At 32.5% G+C, this 17,566-nt stretch overlaps 1 protein-coding gene across 1 annotated transcript in view; it reads left to right on the top strand.

Annotated features, from left to right (window-relative positions):
• LOC118205807 (uncharacterized) overlaps positions 1–17,566 on the top strand; it is a 425,653-nt gene that overhangs the window by 265,030 nt on the left and 143,057 nt on the right. Inside the window, exons 25-29 of the mRNA XM_085825092.1 lie at positions 5,255–5,383; positions 10,272–10,334; positions 12,610–12,687; positions 15,052–15,212; positions 17,321–17,403. Of these exons, the coding sequence (XP_085681218.1) occupies positions 5,255–5,383; positions 10,272–10,334; positions 12,610–12,687; positions 15,052–15,212; positions 17,321–17,403 (514 nt within the window). The remainder of the gene's footprint in view (positions 1–5,254; positions 5,384–10,271; positions 10,335–12,609; positions 12,688–15,051; positions 15,213–17,320; positions 17,404–17,566) is intronic.

Raw genomic sequence — 17,566 nt, 5'->3', positions numbered from 1 at the left:
CCTCTACTGTATTCCAACCCGAGTCGAATTTCCAGTGTTAAACTATTTAACCGTTCTCCTGCTAATAAACGTGATTGCTAGAAGATGGTCGCGACGAAAGCGCTCATTTTACTATGCCAAAAAATGTTAATTATAGATGAATTTAAATCTGTGCAATCGCATATATTAAATAAAAATCTGTTGTGTGTACACTACATGTGTACACCACATGACTTCCTTGTACGGAATATTAAATTATACGCATTTTTTCTTGAATTTCATTTAAATTGATTGGATTGAATTAAATCTACTTCGTCGACAGCACATAAACCACAGTAGAATAAATGCACTCTCTAAAATTCACTATATTTGTTTACTATAACGACACTCTGAATGCACAAAATTTATATCATTTGAAGAATTATCATTGCCCCATGTTCTATTCAAATACTATAATAAAGCTACAACGATGTATGAAAAAAATTAAGCAAACAAAACAGAAAAGAAACAGTTTTTCACAGACGATTTAGTATTTCTCATTCAATTAATTCAGTTCTCACTTCGCGAGAAAGCAAAAATACATAAAAACTCAAAATATCTGCATTAAAAATTACGAACTAAATCTTAAACACTTATTTCCTCGAAAAAATTCCAGAAAGGATTAAGCATGATTTAATTCGCAATAATAAATGAAGGCGTTATTTTTGTGTTGCGAAGCTTAGTCTCTCTAGATTGGCAACAAATCTACAATTCTGCTGTTTCAAATGTAAACAAATATGTCCACCATGTTATTTAAAACTTAACCGCACTTAAACAGCTTTTAAATTGTTGATAATTGTACAAATATTGCTTCCAAAATTACGAAAGGCATAAAAGCCTTAACCGGAAGATAAAAACAAGATAATTCTATCATTTTTAAAGCAAAAAATATACAATTTACAAACATATAAGAGTAAAGAAACTGAGATCACTGAGCCAGGTAACAGAGTGGATATATATATAAATATATTTATATACGTTAGGTGCGGCCGATTGCAACCAAAATACGAGGTGCACATCTACATGTTATAGCAGTCCTATATACAAAATTTCAACGTTCTGAGGTTTCTGAGGCTTTCAACGTTTTTGAGTTATGCGAGATACGTACATACGTTCGTACAGACGCCACGAAAAATTCTCTTCAGAATTAAATTTAAAGCAGTTTTATAATTTTTTTGGAGGAAAAGAGTCTTTTATTCTATCGTTACGTACAGATATCACCCAAAAACATCGTTAAATTGCATTCGATAGAGGTCAAAATGGATATTTTCCTTGAAATATGTTGCCTGAAACTTTTCGCGATTACAATACTTCCTTTTTACTTCGTACAAGGAAGTAAAAGTAACGTACTTTGTAAAATTTATTAGCGCATATTCTATCAAATGTATCAACCTCAATCAAGTAAACGCTTTCTTGCCTGTCACTTTTGAGAGTGGTCACTGTTTCTAAGAGTATAAATAAACATTGCCATTGGATAACATCGACCACTTTCAAAAAGGACTCATTTTAAAGAGGGTTCACTGTGTTAGATTATAAAATAGATACATAATCCTCCATAACAAACTAATGCCTAGTAAGAGCTCTGTCTTTTAATAATACTAATAAATCCGCCTCTTATATAATATTTTGAAGTAGAATTACTGTATTAATGTGTTTATGTTTCATTTGTAAATGGCTTTTTCTTCTCTGCAGGTAACAATTTTAAATAATTAAAGATTGTTTTTATTGCTCGAGTAGTGATAATACAAGTATATGTAGAATTTGGCTTAACTCAGAGAATTGAGAGCACGGATCTTGGTATGGTACATACCTTTATTTTAATCATAAGAAATAAAAGTAAAAAAAGTAAATGAAGTAAAGATGAAGTTAACGGTATGCAGGATTAATATAATGATGTAGTCCATTTACACAAACATTCGTGCATAGCTTTAAATAGTATGATCATCGAAAGTCGTCACAGCTAAAGGTGAGAATTAAAACGAAGAATCAGCTCCATAAACTCTTGAAGACGCATGAGCCGTCTGCTCACGTCTGCACTCCGCTCTCGACCAGGTCTCAGCGCTGTCTGGGATGATTCTTATTGCGTTGGGCTGTACTGATGACGTCATCTGGTATTCTAATTTGGCATTGGATGTTATGATTTCCCACATATATGTTAATAAAATATAATATTCCAAATAAAATTAGAATACAAGAAAACAACGAAAACTGTCGTACGGATTAATGAAAGAAAGCGCTTTCAGCAACTTTATTGCATTTCATTTTGCCACCAAATACTGGTAGCAGCTGCAGCTATAGCCAGAGTAAAACCCCGTCTATACGAGGGAATACATATCTCCCAACGAATATCTCTGCAAGTTTGCAGCGCCTGCGTCAGTCCGTCTTTATACACGGAAACATACGAGGTGTGAGACGAAAAAAAACGAGACTAAGTGGTGTGTAGCTTGAAAAAAAAGAGTGGAGTTAGCAACAACTGTTTTGGTGAAATAATGCCACACACTTCCTCTATCCATAAGGCCAGTTTCGACTTAACCGATCACTCCAGTGGAAGTACTGCATTATTGAGTTAACACGTGCAACTGCATTTTTCCGGAAAAATGTCTAATTCAAAAACTGAACAGCGGATCAACGTCACGTTTTTTGTGAAACTTCAGAAATCAGCCGCGGAGGAAACATTTCAAATGTTAACCAAGGCTTATGGAGATGAAACTTTGTCTCCTATACGTGTGTTTGAATGGCATAAGCGGTTTTTATGGGGAAGAGACAGTGTGGAAGATGATCAAGCGTTTAGCTTGGTGATTGAGTGCGCTTCCAATGGTCAGACTGTTAATCAACAGTACTACATTGAAGTACTAAAAAGACTTCGTGAAAAACTAGGGGAAAAAGACCACGATTGAAGAGTGATAAATGGCTGTTGCACCAGGACAATGCGCCCGCTCACACGGCCTGTCCCGCTCACACCGCTATCTGTCGAGCAGTTTCTGACCAGCAAAAACATTACTGTGATGGGGCATCCTCCTTATTCACCTGATTTTGCACCATGTGATTTTTTTTTTATTTCCTAAAGTTAAATCTTGCTTAAGGAAAACCCATTTTACCACAGTTGAAAAGTTTCAAGCGAAAACGGAGAATCTCTTGAAGGGCCTTCCAAAAACTTCGTTCCAGAACTGTTACCAGCAATGGCAGCACCGGATGCAGAAGTGTGTGCATGCTGCAGGGGACTACTTTGAAGATGATAATGGCAAGGAGAACTGATTCTGTAAGGCCAATGATTTATTGGACTATTCTCGTCTCTTTTTTTTTTTTTTTTTTTTTTTTTTTGTGTGTGTGTGTGTGTGTGTGTGTCACACTTTGTATGTCTAGTGCATCAGACTTAAGTCTGCGGCGCCTCAGCGGAGTCTTTGTCATTGCTCATTACGGAATACATTGCCATCGAAGATGTATTTGGTGACAGACAATGAAATTTCGTATGGAAATCAAGTTTCCAAAAAACAATAGTGGCTACTCTGAGCGTTTAGCTTGGTGAAACAATAAGGGCCGAATCGTTTTTGAGTTTCTGTTATTATTTTGACAAAATTAATTTATGATGCAATATTTGTTTTGGATCTTAATTTCCATGACTTCTTTATAAAGAGAATATTTTCCATATTTTTTCTATATTTTTTCATTCAGTTTCACTGATTGGCGTAGTAGCTTAAAGGAACTTTAATACAAGTACCCTTGTGTAGATGAAATGCAAATGCTGTCGGGGGACATGTCTGCGAGGGATACTTGTTCAGAGATATGTCTCCTCGTGTAGACGGAGCTTAAGAGGTCAAGTTATCTTTGAGAACCTTCTGCTACTTGCAATAAACGCCCACTTTAATGAAGAGTTTAGCCAACTGTAATCGGGTAATATGTGATGATGACAAAGCAGAACAATGAGGAGATCAAAAACACAACGCCATCTATGTATATAAAAGTGAATCAGAGATCAAAGAAAATCAAGAACTGATTTGTTTGCATAGGAAAATACGAATTAGAATTCCAGTACTTGATTAAAGTGAATTAGAACAATTAGATTAAAATAAATTAGAATTTTATTGATACGAAAAGCCAGAAGAAAATCGAGTTTATGAAAGGAGAGGAGTAACGGGTAATTTTGACATAAACAAATTGGAATACGCTGGTTTGCTGTTCAACAGTGCTGTGAAATAGATGAGTTATTCATTTTTTTCTTCAAATATAAAATTAGTTTTTACTGATGCTAATTTTTTTAATTACACTTAGTTTGACGGTCTAATAGTAAGACGCGGTGGCAAGGACTACTATATAAAAATTTATGCCTGAAATTGAGTTTCGATAAGAGATTTATTTATGTTATCCACTGGTGGTTTTGGGAACTGGTGGAGGGAAACAAAGGAACAATATTTTCTAAATTCTTATTTATACGAAGTGCTTGAAGTAGAAGAGAATTTTTGCTTTAATAAGAAAAGAAAATTACTTGAATGCTTGATCCGTATTATTAGATGAAAAAGCTTGGATCACTTTGAATGTCTCTGAAGTTGATTTTTGATCAAAAGCTGATTTAGATGAGTAAATCGTGAACGCTCGAAGGACGATAGTATAAAAAGAAATCAACTTTTGTTTGGTAGAATGTCTGAATTTGACATATGGAAGAAGACAAATTAAAGAAAGTTTCCAAAACAATGTAATGACAAAACTGAAACTGTTACCTGTAACTTAACTACTAAACTGCCAAGAAAACGAAATAAATTCAACGTACTGAGTTTCAACTGAAAAGCTAGAATTCAGAGGCCACAAAATGTAATATTAATCATCTTGTTGCCTTCAAAAAGATCGAAAGTTTCATTAGCAAAACGAATTTAGTAATAAACCTAGTTAATGCAGATAAAATTTCAGCTCCATATTTCTGCATTTTCTTAATTTTTTTATCCGTAGATGTCACTATGCTTTTTCCCTTCCCCTTTTATTTTTATATTCTTCTTCAGGTTGCCATTACAACCAATGAAAGCTGCTCAAAGTTCCTTTGACCTCACTCTATTAATAACGCCCATTTTGCATTCATTTTCAGCCAAAGAAGACAGTGTAAAACAACTTGCTGAAAACACTTCTGCTTTAGTTAATGCATAGAGGATTTTTTATGAGAAATATATGTTATTAATAATTATAGTATAATTATGTTAATAAACTCTGTAATATCATTTAAACACAGTGTATTAATGTTTCTTTACAGTTTGAGCATGAAGCCACAGATACTTTGTGCCGTGCAATGCTGAGTGATAAGACTGTTAATTCTCACGCTATAGTTCAACAAGTAACGATCATCAATTCAGATATATTTGATAGCATAGCATATTCTAAGGTGAGATATTTATTTATCTATTATACAATGTGTAGTCTTGGATGTGTTTATCCTCAATATATAATGTAAAATATTTTGAAAAATTATATTAACTAATTAGTTGTTCAAAGTTTAATTTTTATTTTTAGTATTTTTTCATTTTGTCAGCACTAACAGTTGAATTATAAATAATTTTAAACTTGAAAAATTTATATGGGTAAGCTGATAGAAAATTGCGCTGTTTTCTGGTATTTATACATCTATACATTTAAAAGCCTCTATATAAATGCTTCTTGGGGTTTCAGTTGGATGATGTTTTTTTTTTTTTTTTTTTTTTTTTTTTAAATTTGCGAAAGAGTACTGTAATTCTATAAATTTTATGAATGACTTTAAAATTCGTTTCTACAATATGTTGCGACAGAATGATACTGAAGGCTTGTAGATTACCAGAATTTCAATTGAAAATACCAATTTACCAAGGTAACCAAAAACGTTTTTGCCATTTAATGAAGTGTTCACAGACAGGACGCGAAATGGTTCACGCATTGGAAAAGCAATAGAGGATTAGTGTAAATCTTGAGCTGTACTAATTCAGGCACAGCAATTACAGCCTGTCCAGTCTCCAAGAAAAATAGAGGTATTGAAGCAGCTCATTCGTGGTTGTTTGTTGTATGACTATCAACAGCGGCATCAAGTCATCGGATATCTCAGACACTTGGGAAGGATGCCATGGAATGAATGTGTTGCTAGACATTGGTTCGAGAAGGTGACGTCGGAAGATCTGATCATTTGTGACGAATCCCTCGGAGATCGACTACAGCTGCTGAGTGACGAGGCTCTGAAGGCAACAGTAGAGAAGTACAGCTGTTAAACGTGTGGTTAACTTACCGAATGCTTTCAGGTTTCCGAGGAAACTGTCAGAATTCATTTGCGCGTTACAGAGAAGTGAGTATCCCACGTATTGTCTGCAGCCAACAAAGACTAAGGAGTAACAGACTTTTCGTCATTGCCGTCTCGATAGCACAATACACATATATATGATTGAGTCTTATGACGATACATTGGTCCATTATGACTCTTCCAAGTGTACCAGACATTAGTTATCATAATCTGTGTCTGGAGTTTTGATCATATGACGCTGAACATTACTGATGTCCTTTCCATAAAAGGCTAGAATTTCTTCTTCAAAAATTAGTTCTAAAATATTCTTCTGATTATATAAAGAATTTTAGCCTTATGTGAGATATTTCTGAGTTTATTAAAACAGTTGTAATTAAACCCTGCATCTGAAATCTTGCATGAATCCCGTTGGGAACTTTTCTGTACATTGATGAAGCCATTTCTTTTGGTCATTTTCGTAAGCAGAGCAAAAGAAAATTAAATTTTGTTTATTACAGTCACTTAAATATACTCATACCTCATATAGCATTGCCACAAATTTCCGTTTATCAGCAGCAATAGTTTTTCATACAATTTTCTACAATTTGTTGTCCCCTTTCTCGGTATACTTTATTAAAAGTATATAAGCTTTAGATTTGAATATCTTTTTTTTAACTTCAAATATTTATGAATGATTTTACTTACAGTGCCAAAAGATATTCCCAATTCCGATGCAATGATCTTTGAGTCGGTGGATTTTCTTTCACAATCATAAACTTCAGTTTTTTTTTTTTTTTTTTTTTTTTTTTTTTTTTTTTTTTTTTTTTTTTTTTAAATATTTTTCCCACGTTCGAACAGTCTTAACACACAGTCAAGATGATGTTTATCAGTTTTTAGCCATTTTCAAATAATTCTCTTATTTTTCATTCCAATCAAAACAAAGCAATAGCAGACGATTATATTAAAAATCGCGAATCTTTATCTCAAAATGCTTACGAGAGTAAGCAGAAAACCGCTTCCATAAAAGGCTAATAACCTTCTGTATTTACACGTATTACCTTCATTAGTATTCCCTAAAAGGGAAGTTACTTAAGTAATGCAAAGTAATTTTATATAGTTGAAAATTCACGTAAATTCAAAATAGGCAATTAATTTTCTTCTGATATATATAAGAAACTCCCAGGCATAAATATCTTTAATAACCCAAACCAAAAACCACTTTAGTCAAATAAATTGTATTTTCAGTAAACCGTATTTGGTAAATATTCCGTACAGATCTATTTCTTATACAAACTGATTCTATGTCCTATTTTTTTAATGAAGGCATCATGAAAGTTTGCTATTAATCATCTATCATTCAGGAAAGAGATGCATTTAATTTTTGAAGTTGAATACCTTTGTTGTAGTCATTCAAGACCAAACAATATAACTTAAGAATTTTTCCTGGATATCATCCTAACCTGATATGAAGTTGTGACATTTTATTTGAGTTTTACTAAACAATTTGATTTTAGTTTACATCTTTCCTATTGCCTCATTTCGTCACAGGCTTGTTCATTTTAGAGATTATGCAGATTTGAGTTTAACGTTTGCTACACAGCCAGGCCATCTTGTTATTTTGCAAATAGCCGTTGCTTCTCTTAAGACTAGAATTTTAGGACATGCTTAGTTACTAAGTTGAGGTTTTGAGTAGCTGTTGCTAGTTGATTCGAGACTCAATAACCTCCCTTAGAAATTAAGTATTCTAACTGGGAGACTTGTAAAGGCCAATTGTGTGTTCACCGTTAAGTTCAGGCGATTGGTAATTTGGTGTTGTATTATTTTTTATTATTTTTAACCTTCACTAGACACACCAGTGGTTGAGTGGTTAAGACCCCTGAATACTGGTTGTTCGACCTACTTTAGGTTCGAACCCAGGCTAAAGGCGCGGTCTACGTGGCTGGTTTTCGTGGTTTTCCCATGTGTAACGTAAACACGAATCAGGTTTCCTCAGAAAGTCATCCACGAAGACATCCCTTCTCTTAGGCAGACAGCTCATAATCAGATAATCTAGCTTAACTTTCACAAGTGCTGAGGTAAAATAAATTAAGTTGAACACTTGTTTCTGAGTATTTTCAGAAGTAATTTCTGAGTATTTTCAGAAGCTAGTAGTGAATAACTCCCTATGTTGACTTTCACGTGACACCAGCAAAATAGGAGTTGAACAAGTTAACGATTAGATATACCTCCATACGGGTGTTACAAAGGAAGCCCAGACTTAATGAATTGATCATAATGCCAGTAGGCATAGAACCCATTTAAGAAAGCAATAGTTAGAATATAATTTAAGATACATAGCATAGTAAGCTATATATCGTATGCTATATTATAACGATTGGTAAGATACGTGACATGAGCTTTGGGCAGAATTCCTTTATAACTGTTATTTTGGTTAGTGGCAGCGAATAACAATGCATTCCTTCACTTCTAGCTCTTTTCTCTCTTATTAATTATAATAATTTATTTCTAGCTCTTTGAAAATTTAAAATTAGTAGGACCAACGTTATTAAATCTACAGTAGGGCAATCATAAGTAGTCACACTTTTTATCACGCATACTTTTTAAAAATATCTGATGTGGATACCACATGACTTCTTTGTACGGCTTTTTAAATTATACATGTATGTTTTTTGCTGCATTTCATTAAACTTATTTCCTCGAATTTAATTAGAAATACATTTCTAAATCAATTAGTTCAGTTCTGACTTTGCGGCATTTATAAAAACATAAAAACGCAAAGCGTCTTCGTTAAAAATTGTAAAATACGGAAAAATATAAAACACCAAATAAAGTTAAAAACACTAAAAACATTTTCCAATTAAAATTAGTAATTGACAGAAACAAACTGACAATAAGAAGTAATATTCGGCTAGCGAGCATGAAAGTGCACAAAATTAAAAATTTACTTTTGGTCCCACTCGGTAAAAAGACACCGAAGTTGGTGCACAAATTCACTTAATTCACTATTCTATTAACAATTTCAAATGTAAACAAATAGCGGCCTTGTTTGCCAATATATAAGAATAAAAAATCTCATCTGACTGAACCGGGTAACAGAATGCGACCGATTGCTACCCAAAAGGGAGGTGCACCATTACATGTTATAGCAGTCCCATATGCAAAATTTCAACGGCTAATCACTTTTGAGTTACGTGATATATATATATATATATACGTACGTACAGACATCATGAGAAAAATCCCTTTTGAATCATTTTAAATGAATTTTACAATCCGTTTCGCAAAAAAGAGCCCTTTTTTCTGTTCATACGTAGAGATGTTCTGCAAAAACATCGTTACGGTACGCGAAATTTTTGGTGATTATAGTGCTTTCTTTATTTCGTACAAAGAAGTAAAAACAAAGTTTTCCTAATGATTTAATTTTGGTATCATGTTATTATTCATTATTTTGTTCCTCCTTTGCTTAAAATGTGATTATATATTTATAATTAAAGATATATTTAGATATTCGATGTATAAAATATAAAAATACATGCTTCGTTTTAGATAAGCATAATTTTAACTTTCATTTAATATTATGTACACTATTTTTTCTTGATTATAATCATCACTTAATAATTTGAATTTTTTTAATCTTTCAGCTGCCTTTTACTTATCCAAATTATTTTCCTTTATTATTATTATTATTTACCTGAATTATTTTCTTTCAAACCTTTAAGGAAATATTACAAGATAATTATAGTATTAACATTACTAAAGACCCCTTAGTTATTATGCAAGATTTACTAATCAAAGCAAAGGAAGTAACATTATTGTTAATAATATTAACTATGAGTATAAATCGCTAATGGACTTGATTTTAAGCTAAAGAATTTCATTTACACACAGAACCTACGGTGTTATCTTTAGAAAAGATAAAATCATATTATAATCGTGAGCATCTGTATCACACGTACAAAAACAATTGCATGCAAAACAGGAATATTGTATTAAGAAACTGAAGTAATATATTACTCCTGTATTTTTATAGGGATCATCAATTCTCAGAATGTTGGAGAACTATATGGGAGAAGATTTCAGGCAAGGTGTATCTGTGAGTAGTTTAATTTTAATAATATTTATAATCATATATATCACTATAAAATTGTATATTCTTGTTTCAAAAATTATGCTTTTGAGATAAAATGATCTCATTTTTCAGTTTTTGAATATTTTGTCTAGTTAGTGCTAATAGATGTTCTTAATACTCTATTACAGTGTAAGCTTTTCAAAATGATAATAATTTAATATATATCATAAATAATCACAGCATTCCTCCAATATTTGTCCTTGTTGCGTTAGCATATTCAGCAAGAGATGCGTGGCGTGTATCCCATTGAGGCCGCAGTTGATGTTTGAAGTTCCGTACTTCAAAAAGGTTAGTAATCTCTACAGCAGGGGTCTCAACAAGTGGAGAACTTACTCCTTCGAAGGGATGGGATATCATAGTTTCAATGAGGAATGCGATTAGCCTTTTGTTTAGCTGCTAAGTATAGTTTTAGTTCACGGAAACAAAAAACTACTTTTATTCGAATTTTGGTATTTAACAGCATTTTCTATACCCCCCCCCCTTTTTTTTTTTTTTTTTTTAATATATATTTTATAAAATTGGTTTGAAAAGTCATCTAAATCTAGAAAAATGTATATATTTATTTTTCAACTTTCGAGAAGGAGAGGGTGGATGATTTTCTGGCAGTAATAAAAGCGGCGTATAAGGAAAAAGGCTAAGAATCGATGCTCTACAGTGACGCCCAAACTGTGATGGATAATAACTCATCACGTAAATTTGACAAGCTGGTTGATTGGTTGGTTTATTTAATTACAGCAAAGCCTCGAATGCTATATGCCTAAGGGAAGGGATACCTTCGGGGAGGACTTTCTAAGGGAAACTGGCTCGTATACATGTTACATATGGAGAAAATTACGAAAACACTCATGCATCCAGGCCGTTTGCGGGATTCGAACCTCGGGCCGAACTACCAGTGTTCAGTGAACTACCAGTGTCTCATGCTCTTGCGAGTCATTCTTTAAGAGTGACATTCCTTCCATGTCCGCCTTCATGTACGACAGAATATTCAACAAGTTAGTAAACGATCCATGGCTCAATTCCCGTCGAGCATACATTAAAGTTTTCATGTTCTCCGCTTCAAAAGGCCTAGTAGTCGCTACAATATTATGAAAGCGAGTAGCTGTTCCTTCAGAAAATATGTTATATGCTTTACTAGATTAGACTAATGTAATATACCATCTCTTGCATTGATATTAGAAATTAACAAAAAAAGGTATAAATTTTCTTAATGTAAAAGTAGTATTTTTTTAAACGATTTTTGTGGAACTATATACACTAAAATATCTATTACTGGTACAAAAAAAAGTACTATTTTTTTAAACAATTTTTGTGGAACTATATACACTAAAATATCTATTACTGGTTTTGTGGAACTATATACACTAAAATATCTATTACTATATCAGAGAAGACCCTATCAATAATTGCTTAAAACGGCATATACAACTGTGTTAAAAATTAAGAGGATAGAGAACTTTTACGAACTTCTCAATAAATAAAGTACTGTGCATAATTTGATGAAATTTGTTACGAATACAACATAATGTATAATAGCAATTTATACCTTACAACAATGAAAATACCCACTCATGGACATTATTAATGTTCATGGAAGTAAGAATATGCAAAGCTAAGTTTAAAAGATTGCGTGTAAATTAAATCTAATTGAAGTATGATTACCTCTAACAGACATGCAGCTAGTACAGTGAACCTTCACAGTATTAACGAGATAGCTCATTTAGTTTTTGTGGGTGATGCACATACTCTGCTTAAATTCTGCATGGTTCTCGAAGGCAATGGAAATTGCAACTGCCATTCAAGGGGCACCCCAGATATGTTCGATTGGCAGACCATTCAGACTTTGAGGATATTTATCCATTATCTAAATCTACATAGACGTGGGTTATCATCCATTAAAAACCTGACCCACAAATGTGTCTTTTAAAAACCACGTATAAAGCTGTAAGATCTTCTTTCTATGCCAGTAGTGGGCAATCAGGAAACTTCTGTCAATGGCATGATGTAAGCCCATTCATTATGTTCCGACAATATAATAATATATATATATATAGCGAAAGGTTATAATTTTATTAGTAATTATAACTATTTAAGTGTCGTTTTTATTTTTTGCTTTATTTAGTATACATACATTTTTATGGAGTATTAATTTTTATAACTATCTAAAAATAATTGTTAATGATATTTTATTTTAGCTCTCACTTACGTGCAACTAATCATTTGCCTAATTTTAATATTTCAGAATTATTTGAAAATGTACGCATATGGCTCTGCAAAAACCGACGATTTGTGGACTGAATTAACAGCAGCTTCGAAACAAGTAAGCTCGAAAATATTTTTTCACTCAAAAAAAAAAATAAATAAATAAATAAATAAATAAAGATTTCAAGAATGATTTAAATAAAGATTTCAAGAATGATTTAACGATTGAATGCAAAAATATTGTATTAAAACGCTGAAACTTACTTTTGTTAAAGTTTTACTTTAACACATTTGTTTAATAATTTACTTTAACACATTTGTTTTCAGAAGTGCTCTTCTCTGCTGTTTTACAATGATTTATATAACTTAAGTTCTCTTAGATTTGAATCAATCTTGAGAAATTCCACAGGTTATCACAAGTTTATATTTTCTTTGTAAGAATAAAATGAAGCTTCCTTTAACCACAAAGGAGCATCTTACAAGTGTTTAATTACTTCAACGTTTAACACGTTTCCAGTTTGTCATTCTTAGCAAAATCACCCATGGATTCGGATAACCTCCAGCTAATGCTGTGATCAGCAAGTATTTCTTTGATGAAAAAGTAATTCAGTTTGCTAGCAGTACATTCTTTCCTTTCAAAGAATTCATGTATTCGCAAAATCTTCCCTAGCACCAGATACTAGTCACAAAAGAGAAATTTTCAAGTAATTAATTAAATAAATAAATAAAAATTTTAAAGTATTTTAATAAAAGTGTCAAGTTGTAAATGTTGATTGGACAAATTTTATTCGAAAATATCAAGGTTCATTGTTCATAATAGGACATTCTTATTCGAGAAAGACTACGTTTAGAAAAATATAAACTACGTAAAATTTCTGCGCAAGCTTAGATTTTGCTTTCTCGCAAGCCGTAAACATGGGATCATGAAACTTAGCCCCCCCCCCCCCAAAGAAAACTCATACGACTGATATCTTGAGAAGCAAATGTTAATTTATTAAAAGATACTTTGGTATTTTAATAAGCAAGCAAGATAGTTCTGACCTATCCCAGCTATGAAACAACACTATACAGCATGAGAATAAATTTCTATTCAAAGTTTCACTCAGACTTTCTGTAGAATTTTAAAAATTTAATATTCTACACGAAGTTTGTAAAGTACACAAAGATCGTAAAGCCAGTGTCATTTGATATTACACCGGCTTTGCGATCTCACGCCTAGTAACATAATTCTGAATATGTTGAATTAGCTTTGTATTAAGAGTAATTCATGTTTTATATTCAGGACACAGCCTCATTATATCTTAAGCTGCCGAAGCCTGGGTGTAAGATCTCTGGTTTCCCGAGGCCTCAAAATCACTTTCCAACTCTCCTCGTAATCTGGTTCTTATTTCATGAAATCAAGAAGAGTGAGCGCTAAAAGCCTCTGAAAGGATAGGGGCCCTAAAGGGCCTAAAGTCCCAGATTTTGTTAATCGTGCCCTCATTCAAAGCGACTGTGATTGTATCAATAGAGTAGTGAAGAAATATAGACGACTTACGTCAGCTTAACGGTAAGCAAGTAATTAGTTCACGCCAAAGACAAGTTCGCATTTTATATTAACGTTACACGTCTTCATTTGTGCAGCAGGGAATTCACTACAATGCGAGTAGGGTTTTTATCTATGGGGCTTTTTCTGGAGTATCCTAGATCTCTCATCATTCAACAAATGACTGATTAGTTAACGTCTGTTTTTCATTCTCATCAGCTATGAACTCCTACAACTGAATATTCAACAACTCAGCTTCCCACTAAGTGGCAAGAATATTTTTGTGATATCTGTAAGAACGTATATATACGCGCATATGAAATACGTCAAAGAAATTAAAGCAATATATCAAAAGTACACAAATCCAGGTACGTAATAGCAGGAGAGTTTATACATTAAAAATAAAAAAAATAATTTGTTTTGATAGTAGTTTGGGGAAATTTGTGCTTTTTTAGAGAAAACCCTGGCCGCTCAGAAGCTGAACCGTAACAGAAATTAGGTTGTAAAAGATAAGTGCACTATATTTACTGCCATTCCCTTTCTTCCAGTATGTCCTCCAAGTTTAGAAGGCAAAATAATATTAAATACGTTCTTTCTATATATTTGGACACATATTTCTCATATATATAATTTTTTTTGTTTAATGTTGCTTTAGACTGCATGCATCGTTTGTCATCACGTGACAAAATTTTTGGAGACCTGAGATCTCTTAAGAATTTTACACAAAAAATTCTTAAGAGATCTCAGTTAATAAATAATATTCTAAAATAAGTTAACTGCTTCTTTGCTTTACACTACTGTGACTTACGAATAGTTTCCCAAAAATGTTTAATTTAGTAATGTCTTAAAATGTGAAAGTGTCAGTCCTGATGCGATATTTAAACAAACGAGATTTGCTTAAACAAATTAGTACTTTTTTATATTATACATTAATTATATTTATATTTTATTCAATAGAGTTTAAATGTCTCTTTGATAATGGACACGTGGACAAAGCAGATGAATTATCCCTACATAAATGTAGAAAGAAGTGATGATGGCGGGTATGTCGTTCAGCAGCATAGATATTTAGAAGACCCAGAAAGTAAAATTTTTGCGACGAAGCTTTCACCTTATAAGTGAGTTCCCTTATTTTTTTTACTAGGAGTTTCATGTGTATACCTTAAAACTAAGCTTTTATTAGCGTATCATAAAGTCGTAATTTCATTTAGTAACTGTTCTAATTCATTACTTTAGAATATTTGTCTGGCCTAATGGGCTGATCCATTAAGCCTTTCTTTCTCTTTTTTAACTATTGTTTTTCAAAGTTATATGGTATTTTCCCTCCCCTTTCTGCGTGCCTTCGGGATGTAAAGGTGGCACACTCCGCGCGTATTCGAGAATCCAGGTTCGAGTCCCGGCGAGGGCATTGTTCATACTTCATGTCCCCTACTTCGAAATAACCTAATCTCTCTACAGTGGCTCCCGAACTAAAAGGTGGTGGATGATGATTCTTCACCACCAGAATTTGGCGATTGGTTCCCCTAATCCCCAGTTGCCATTTAAAAGGGAGAGTGTATAAGGTATTTTCTCCCTCCTTTCTGCATGCCTTCGTGGTGTAATGGTAGCACAATCGGTGCGTATTCGAGAGGTCCAGGTTCGAGTCCCGGCGAGGGCATTGCTCATTTTTCACGTGTCCACCGTCAAAATAACCTAATGACTCTACAATGTCTTCAGATAATTTTCACTTTTTTGAGAGGGGGGAATAAAAAGATTTTTTTTAAACAATATATGCATTAAGTTCTTTATGCTGCCAAATAGACATGATTTATATCCTGGAATGTATTTAAAATAAAGTTAATGAGTTTATTTACTTAAAATAAGGGTATTTATTTTGATAAAAACGTCCTGTGCATTAAAATTCACTCCCCTTTATTTAGAAACATGCTAGGCGCACCACTTTGCACAGTTTAATTGTTTCATAATGAGCAGGCCCTTTATATCCATTGAACTAAGTGGGCTGATCGATTGTGCCAAGGGCGTTATTGATGCTAGGGAGATGAAGAACCGAATATGTTGAAATGTTTTTCTGTTTCAATTTGTAATGTAATAATCTCTATTTAACCTAAATATAGCCAAAATTAAACAAAAATATTAGTAATATTTTTATACTGCTAACTGAGCATATCATTAATAACATTTCCATTAAATTTTTAATCCTAACGGTTGCTTAGTTATTTTTTAAATGAAAGCATCACATTTATTTTAAAAACTTCTAACAAAATATGCAGTTTTATTTAGGGTTGCTCCAAAATCATTATATTATACAGTAGATGTATTTGTAATCAGAAATGAGAATACCAAAGGATTACCCAAACTAAGGGACAGTGTTATAAAAGTATGGAAAAAGCAGTATAATTATGCTGAAAATTTTTTGAATGAAAATTGATCGGCTAATGTAGAATGTACGTAGCATCCAGTTTTGAGAAACAAGTTTTATAATAAATCTTCAGTTTATCTGGAAAGTGGACTAACTGAAGAATATTTGCATTTTAAAAGAAAAATTTATTAACCGATGTGAAATTATTGAAAGCCGAACGCATTCTGTAAAAAATAATTGCTTCCTCATGTGCAACGTGTATACAGGCCAGTTTCTGTTAGGAAGTCCTCCACGAAGGCATCCTTTCCTCCTTAGGCAGATAGCCCTCGTATGCTTTTCCATAATCTAATAAATAGATAAACCCAAAACAAACAACAACTTACATGCATACATAAAAGAAAATTGATGTTGTACACATTATACTTATGCATTACTTGCATCCCGTTAGAAAATAAATTAATAAAAAATATGTATTGTATTGTAAACTTTTTACAAATACAACAAAAATATGTATTGTAAACTTTTGAATGAAAATTGATCGGGAAAATAAAACAAAGAAACACTTGTTATACTATGTACAAAAATACGCAACGTTGATACAATTTAAAATACTTTTTGCTCTGAAAATTAATTAATTAATTATAAATGATATTTAATGATCAGTCCAACATGATTAAAGAGCTCTATTTTTAATACAGGAAATTTCATATCTTTAGTAGTGAGAGTAATACCAATTATCTGTTTGCTCAATTTAGTTTCTTCAATTACCGCACTGTGTATCGTGCAATAAGTGAGAAAATATTTATAAACACTTAAGAATTCCTTAAAATTTTATGTGAGAACTAACATTTGTATGTCTTTTGGCAGCTACATTTGGCAAATTCCTCTTACATACAGAACAGCAGAAAGTGAAGATGTATCGTACATTCTTCTAAATACATCTGAAAAAGGTAATTTTAGCTTCTGTATGAATATAGTCGCCATTTATCTTTAACTATGTTTTAATTAGTTAAATTTTAATCACTAGTTTGTAGGGTTTATATTTATTTTAACTAACATTTATTCTAAGTTTAAACTATCTTTCCTGTCAAGCCTTACTTTCCCCTGGAACTG

This window comes from Stegodyphus dumicola, chromosome 1, assembly GCF_044657685.1.
Source record: "Stegodyphus dumicola isolate Sdum_Otavi_A_Nest chromosome 1, ASM4465768v1".
Lineage (NCBI taxonomy): Eukaryota > Metazoa > Arthropoda > Arachnida > Araneae > Eresidae > Stegodyphus > Stegodyphus dumicola.
Note: the sequence above shows the minus strand (reverse complement) of the source record. Positions and strands in the feature narration are given on the sequence as shown.